Source organism: Theobroma umbraticum, unplaced genomic scaffold (assembly GCF_002168275.2).
Source record: "Theobroma umbraticum cultivar Fairchild unplaced genomic scaffold, ASM216827v3 scaffold_44.0, whole genome shotgun sequence".
Classification (NCBI taxonomy): domain Eukaryota; kingdom Viridiplantae; phylum Streptophyta; class Magnoliopsida; order Malvales; family Malvaceae; genus Theobroma; species Theobroma umbraticum.
The window spans coordinates 4,490,745-4,498,371 of record NW_018397255.1 but is presented as its reverse complement, the minus strand read 5'-3'; the positions used below and the strand labels follow the sequence as shown (position 1 = coordinate 4,498,371).

The following is a 7,627-nucleotide window of genomic DNA, read 5'->3' as shown; positions in this document are numbered from 1 at the left end:
AATAATAAAAAAATGAATTCATGTACTTATCATTTCACAATTTTTCCCTGTATTGCATATTAATTTGTTGACGTATAATTAACAGACTCAATAGGAAAAGGTGATTTATAATTTAAGCAATTTCTCCTTTTAAAAAAAAAAATTAGTTAAGGCACTTTTTTAGTAGCCGAAATTGGCATATAAATTTTCAAATTACTTCCTTAACTTGAGTTGGTTAAGAAGATAGCTATCTAGCTTGCGTCATGGCTTCCCTCGACGCAGCTGATTTTTCCAAACATATCCATTAGAAGAAAGCAAGGTTTTGGTCAACATTCGATGATCAATATTGTACGGTAAGAAGAAGGTACGATTCGTACTTGGGTCAACATTGTGGTCAAATGATGTTGTTATTTCTCTTACATGATTAACACCTCCAATTAATCCCCTTTGCCCCTTTTGATCCTAAACTCAACGCCAAATAAAACACAGACTTCCGATTAAAAATCCTTAATTGTAATTAATTTGTTTATCTCTTTCACAAAAAGAAATACAAGTATGTGATTACAATTGTTTTCAATGAATTTTTATTTTTGAAAGTCAGATAATTATATTTCAAAAGAAAAAAGGATAAGTATATCCCATTACATCGTTACAAAAAACTTTCATTCAAAAATGCTGCAGGGAACATGAGTTGAACACTATAAGCTGTTATAATCAATCTATACAGCGATTGTACAATTTTCAAAACAGAGGAGAAACAAACCAAAGTCATCTAGCAAGGGAATTTGATAAGAAGGCAATAGAAGCCAAAACCCATGAAGACTGTAGGCAATCAACAATTGTCGATTGTGTAATTCCAAATTGAATTTTAACATTTCAATTATTATGAAAGAATTTCACTAACACTTTTTTTATGCATTTTCTTATTTAAATAATCCTTCAAATTAAAATAAATTTGTATAGTCATAATTATAAAATACATAATAAGATTAAACCAATCAATTTGCATAATTTTGAAATATATCATGTGGCAGGAAAAGGTTAGTCCATTTAACCCATTGCTAAATTTAGGCCCCGGCCCGTTTCCTTGAGACCTTGACTTTTCCTAGATGTACATGTACCAATAGAAAAAAAAATTATTTTAAGTAAATTATTGAAATTGATTTTTTTAAATAATTTCAAAAAATTTTAAACTATAAAAATAGATTGTCATGAAGAGAATTAAATCTTATTTCAAGAAAAGAAGTCTTCTACAAAATGTTAACATTTTTAAATATTATCCCTTCAAATATGAAATTCTGAATCCACCATTAATTATGAATGTTGACAAATGAGAATAAGAGAACTGCGACTACCCTCCAATCTATTTACTTATCCACGAAGAAGAAGAAGAGGAAGAAATGCCGTGAAAAGCATCAAGTGTGGCTCTTCTACCTCCTCTTTTTATTTGCAAAGCCAGATCATTAATGGTGTTGACGATCATATTGCTGAGAGTGAGCGTATCTGACGGAAGAATTATGGGCAAGCAATTGTACCAAAAAGCTTGAACTCAATCTATAGTTCATGATGTCTGCGGCGGCTGATTTTGTCCTCTGAATTCTAAATGGAACAAAATGTCCATGTCTATCCAATGAGAAATTTTCTGCATTAATTTCCTTCACAATTCCAATGACCAAAAGAGATATGACTGATCTTTCTTTCTTTTGTTCATGTTATCTTGTTTTAATTTATCCAAATTTATTATTGACTCATTATTTATTTTTCTCTTTATGGTTTTTATTTCGGAGCCAAACTGAGAATTTCTGTAATTTTCAATGAATACCTATGCTTTTATTTTCTATGTAATGTAATGGAAGAATTGTGTGAATATACGCATGGCGAACATGTGAAAACTATTCAAATTGACGAATATTAGATACTAGAGTAATTTCCTCCGTAAACTAGTCTGATCTCCACTGCTTTACAATGGTGCAACGACTGAGTGATCTCTTCTGCATGTCTGCCCTAATCTTGTGAGGGACATGTTCTACTTTCTGTTTAAAATTAAGGTGGCTTATTAGATTTGATTGCCATGATAAACCATTCTAGTCCCCTGGACGCTAGACATTTTTTATCTTTTACCACGCCAAGTTTGATGCAACTGCCTTACTGCAGTTAAAATTTCATTGTACTGTTTGAAGTGTAATCTTTTAAATTAAATTTAAAATTGATTTGTTAGTATGGAACGAAAGAAGCCCAAGAAACCAACTCTAGCTAAAGCGTTTCAGGCCTACCCAAAACGGAACTCAAAAATACCAACTATTTTGAGCCCAACACAAAATTAGATCTCAAAATTCGTTTCCCGTATCTCGTGTTTTAATTATACATAAATATAAAATATTAACAATTATATGATAAATATGAATACAATATAATTAAATAAATGTGTTAAAAACGTACACACAATATGATTAACACACGTTCATTAAATATATCAAATTAAATTTTATATAATTCCATATGTTTAATAACATACTTAAATATGATTATCACAATCAACACATAATATGATTAAAACAATTAATACGATTACATTTATATTTAATAAATAATCTGTTTAAATTTTTAAATTTAATTTCCTCTCTAAGCTCATTTAAATTCACATCTGTAGATTCTAGAATATTTTTGACAGGTAAAAAAAAGGTTATAAAGGACAAAAATTTGTAACAATGTTCAAAGCTACTTCCAAGGCTAAGGCCAGCAAAAGACTTATCGCCAACACAAAAGATTGCAAAAACATCAGCCAAGCAACATTGATTCTACATTGAGAAAATAAATTATACTCATAATTCTACTAAACAAGTAAAAGTTATTTTCGAAATAATTCAAAGTGGTTGATCTATCAAATAAGTTTAAAGAACATCATGTCAATAGAAATTTTACAAATGATTATTGTCCTTCTGTTGTGTTGTAAACTGATGCAGGTAAACTTGAAGTTGTCAAGGTTTCCTTCTATGAAATAAAACGCCACCCCCAGCCTCAATCTCAATAGTTCCCTCCTATATTTTTTTAGTCAAGTAGATAAAATTCCTATGCCAATTCCACCTTTAGCACTATCTTCATGAACTCGTAAACAAGGTAACTTATGGCAGCTGAAGGTAAGACCTGTAGTGTGATGTAATGAATTAAGTTAGTAAACAAAGAAAGCAAGAAACTTGAAACAACAAATTGGTGCAATCCTATATTGCTTCACAGAATCACACAAGATCTTGATGAAAAACATCAAATGAGTAGTTCATTTTATAACAAATAGGTATTAAGTCCATATCAGAAACTAAACCAAAAGTTATTTCTCTGCAAATTTTGCAGTTAATTGCATTAAAAAGAAGTTGCACATTTTGTGTGTGTGCGTGTATTGTATCTGTTTAGTTCAATATGCATAGAATGTATGCATTAATGCTGAGCCTGGTATCCATGCCCTAGACGTTGACAGGGAAAATTATTACATAATCCTCCCAATTTTTTGTTTAAATTCTAACTCCTATTCCAAGTGCCCTAGCTACCAAATTGTTAAAAAGTTGGGTATTTGTTTTGAAGTCTCATAGGCTCTCCTAAACTCAAGCTGTGGCTTGCATTATCTTCGACATGCCATATGTGTCTCAACAACTAATGCACGCAAAATCAGTAGTAAACTTGTCCATTAATATGCTTCAAACCTTAAGTTCTTTAAAGTTTAGTCTGCTGGCATCTCTATAACAATTTCTGTCTCTGGAAAGAAATTCAGATCTATCAGATACCACGCAGTCCAAGCTTTACACCTTTGAGAGTTCAATAACATTTTAAATTTGGTAATACTAAATATTCCACTCATTACTTGTATAATTAGAGCATCTAATTAATCAAATAGACATAAAACAAATTCATAAAATAGAGTCATAGTCCATTTACTAGAGAGATGTAATTAGTACCTGCAGTAAGCTGGGAACCAATCCCGCATAAAGAGCAGAAATGCCACCTTGCTCAACTATCCTGACACAAGTTGCCAATGCACTTAACTTCGTCGCACGAACTTGCATTTGAAGATGCCTCCTCACTACTTCAAATGGATAAGTCGCAGCTTCAGAACATGCACCAGCAATTGCCCCATATAGTAATGTTCTAATAGGACCTAATTCTAATTGTTCAAATGCATTCAGCTCCTGCCCACCTTGTTTCATGTCTTGAATTCTTTTTCTCCCTTCAGGTGAATGAAGATAGGCTGACTTCAATATATCATAGACACCATAGAAGACTGCACCTGAAGGTGCCATGCTTATAATTGAGGGCACTAGTCCCTTATAAAGTGAAAAGAACCCTTCAGTCTGAATCATGTGACGGAAAGCACCAATTAAACCACCCAATGCTTCCCCACCCGGTGCTACCATTACTGTCCTTATCTGAAATTAGCATGTACAGTGTGATTTAACAATGATCTCAAGTGGAGACCAATTCCAAACACCACAATCAAGAAACAAATATTAAGAGCACAACCTAGATTGAGATATCAAAATTACTTTAGCAGAGTCACCATTCAAATAGCCAACTTAATAGTAACCAACTGTGCCAAAAAAAGGTATAAAAAGGGAAGGCCATCTACTCTGACCACGAGATGTGAATAAGTACAAGCGAATGGAATTCTCAAGAAGGCATAGACATCAAATTACAAAGAATCTATTACAATAACTAATGTAGGTTGGAGACATGGAACAGGACGCAACTAATTTCATCAGACTAGTGTTAAGCAAATAGTATTCAAAAAATTGAATCTGTTGCTGACTTGCATCCATAACAAAAGTTTTTGTACAAGTAGGGCATGTAGCAGTCACCAAAGTCATGATATTACCTTGTTCTAAAGAGGTGTCCTGAAAAATGGGCGGAATCGTTACTATGCAATAACAAAGAATATGGACTTCCTTAAAAGTGCCTTGCATACATGAAGGGAATATCTCATCCCATGATTTCCATTAGACATCAAAACATCCAAATCCCATACCCCAATCCAAATCAGATAATCTTAAGTATAATATTCTTGGGACAGAAACTACATGTTTCAGTTTAGGACACTGAATTGTTGACTTATTATCCAAGTTTTATGAATAAAAGAGACAGCTTAACAATGGCATCATGTGAAATCTTGGAGACAGAAATCACAAGTAAATACAAAAGCACTTAAGCCATAAAGATTGAAGAGGCGGGACCCATCAAGAGGAGGATCATCCCCTTTCCGTACACTACATACAAGGGCAAGTAGAGTAAACTCACTGAAGCATGCTACTTCCAGTCCCATCCTTGCGTCTCATCAGATCATGCAGCAAAATCTAAGAACATATACTATGAATACTTCAAACAAGAAGATATCAAATTCCACAAAATCCCCCACACCCCAACCAGACCACACATAATACAAAAAGAGGAGGCTAAATATGTAACCAAATTAGTGAAGTCTTAAACTGTTACATACAGTGTCCATAGGTAAGCAAAGCAAAGTAGCAGTAATCCCAGCTGCAGCACCAGAAAGAAACCTCTGAAAGTTTGTCGCTTCCTCATTTCCAGAAAATTTCAATAGTTGACTTCTGTAAGTATCATATGCATAGAAATTTATAGCCTTAAAAGGAGCAGTACGAAGAATATTGATAAAATTCCCTTTCCAAAAACCTTTCAACCCTTCTAAGGATGAAATAGATTTAATTAGTTCAATAAGGTTTTTCTGTTCACCGCGAACAATGTATTCCAACTTCAATCTCTCCATAGGAGCAATGAAAGTCCTGTTACAAAAGCAAACAACTATTTGAGCTAGGAAATGTGATTCCATAGATACTAATTCAACAACTGGAGATGAATTACAAGCACTTAAGGTACTATGAGTAATATCATTGTATCATAGGAGATGTAAAAGTACAACCTAAAGGTATACCATAAAACCTTTTCCGCACCATCATGTAACAAGTGTGCTTGATAAAGCTTTCAATTCAACAATAAATTTGAACTTATCGCCTAACATATTAAGTAAAATGAATATAATCTTAAACCATTATCAGATTATCAACTCATATTCTTCTTAACATTTGCCACATTACTAGTAACTTATATTCTGTTCAATCCCAGCACTCATACTTATCAAGCTGTTATATAATTTGATCACTTAGAATTCCCTGACTAGTCAGTTCTTAACATTTCACACTTGGCCAAACAGCACCAAAAACAAAAAAGTCTAAGAAAAGTCAAGAATTACGAGAAAATTTTTGTCATTTAATGTTCTATCAGATATAAAAGTTAAAACCATCCCTACCATTTTTCACATAACATATTCAGACTTTATAACCCAAAAATATAAATGAAAAAAATTAAAATAGAGAAAAAAAAAAAGGCCAAAACCTTGAAACCATAGCGGCAACAGCACCAGCCCAAAGATGTTTGGTGGTATTCAAAGCACCTGATCCCTTCTTTACTTTCAACTTCTCTTTCTCCTCTTCCACCACTTCCGCTTCTTCCAAATTCTTATCCCCATTTTGCCCCCAAGTTTCTCCTGATTCGCCAACATACCCTTCCTCCCGCGACAAACTCACCGATAAAAACCAGCCCCCTTTACCACCACCTCTCCTCGACTTTACAGAACGCAGCGTTTTACTACTCTTCCCACCACCCACAAAACATGAAACCAAACTCAAATTGTCATTTTTATCAACAAAACATTTCTGGGTCTTTAACGAAATGAATGAAACGATCGAGGGAGGCAGTGTTTGGTCGTTGAGAAACAAGCCACCTGACAAAAATGGACGATCAAGATTCAACTGTTGTGAAGTCCTAGTCGAGTCAATGAACAAGCAGCGATCTGGGCTGTACATTGCATCAAAAAGAAAAAGAGATAGCAAAAAATCCAATTACTAGAGAAAAAAACAATGCGAGGTCTCCAAGGAAATCAAGGAAGAGAAAGCATCGAAGTGGGTTATAAGAGGAAAGTCAGAGAGGCGTGAAGGAGAAGAGAGAATGGAACAAATGGTAAGATACTGATAAGGAATATGGAGAAAGATGCTGGCGATAATTCCCCGACTTGGCTTCCATAACCGAGGCTGCCAATTACTTTGCTTTCATCGAGTTTTCGGCTTCTTTTCTTTTTTGGTAGTGTGAAGTCGTTTGTTGGCGGTGCTTTTTTGTTTTTGGGTTCCTGTTCTTTTTCCTGTTGGTTGATGACAGCGGACGAGGTCATATTATTGTTGGGTGCTTGAGTTCGGTGAAATAGCAATAGCATGTGACACACGTGCTTTCTTTCAGTTTCCCACATATCAAATACTTTAGAAAAAAAAAATAGAGTGAGAAATAAAGTAATATTTTCAAAAAATATTGGAACATGTACATTTTTAATTCGATTTTTTTTCCATGTTTGGTCATGTAAATATGTAATTAAGTTATTTAAATAGAAAATTTTTATTTGTCTTAAAGTGTTTGACTTTCGTACATAAAATAAATTGAACTAATTGAGTCAAATTAAATATGATAATATTTAATTAAAATCAGACTAAAGTTCGTTGTCAAAATAATTACACCCAAATTATTATACTATTTACTCAAGATAGAGTTCATTGTAATATAGATGAATTCAGTTCAAATTTTTTATGAATCAAATTTCTTA

At 33.4% G+C, this 7,627-nt stretch overlaps 1 protein-coding gene across 1 annotated transcript; it reads right to left on the bottom strand.

The window, feature by feature from the left end:
- Positions 1–2,782: 2,782 nt before the first annotated feature.
- Positions 2,783–7,169, bottom strand: LOC110409798 (putative mitochondrial adenine nucleotide transporter BTL3). The gene is made up of 4 exons (XM_021419270.2): positions 6,373–7,169; positions 5,459–5,762; positions 3,927–4,394; positions 2,783–3,123 (listed from the first exon to the last, which is right to left on the bottom strand). Exons 1-4 carry the CDS (start codon positions 6,840–6,842, stop codon positions 3,049–3,051), a joined length of 1,317 nt encoding a protein of 438 aa, XP_021274945.1. The 5' UTR covers positions 6,843–7,169; the 3' UTR covers positions 2,783–3,048.
- Between the last annotated feature and the right edge of the window lie 458 nt (positions 7,170–7,627).

Excerpts from the sequence above, each read along its gene's own strand:
- LOC110409798 (XM_021419270.2), bottom strand. The coding sequence starts at position 6,842 with ATGTACAGCCCAGATCGCTGCTTGTTCATTGACTCGACTAGGACTTCA. Across the intron at positions 4,395-5,458 it reads TTTGCTTACCTATGGACACT|ATAAGGACAGTAATGGTAGC; the intron begins GTATGTAACAGT and ends TGCTAATTTCAG. Across the intron at positions 3,124-3,926 it reads TGGTTCCCAGCTTACTGCAG|GTCTTACCTTCAGCTGCCAT; the intron begins GTACTAATTACA and ends ATCACACTACAG.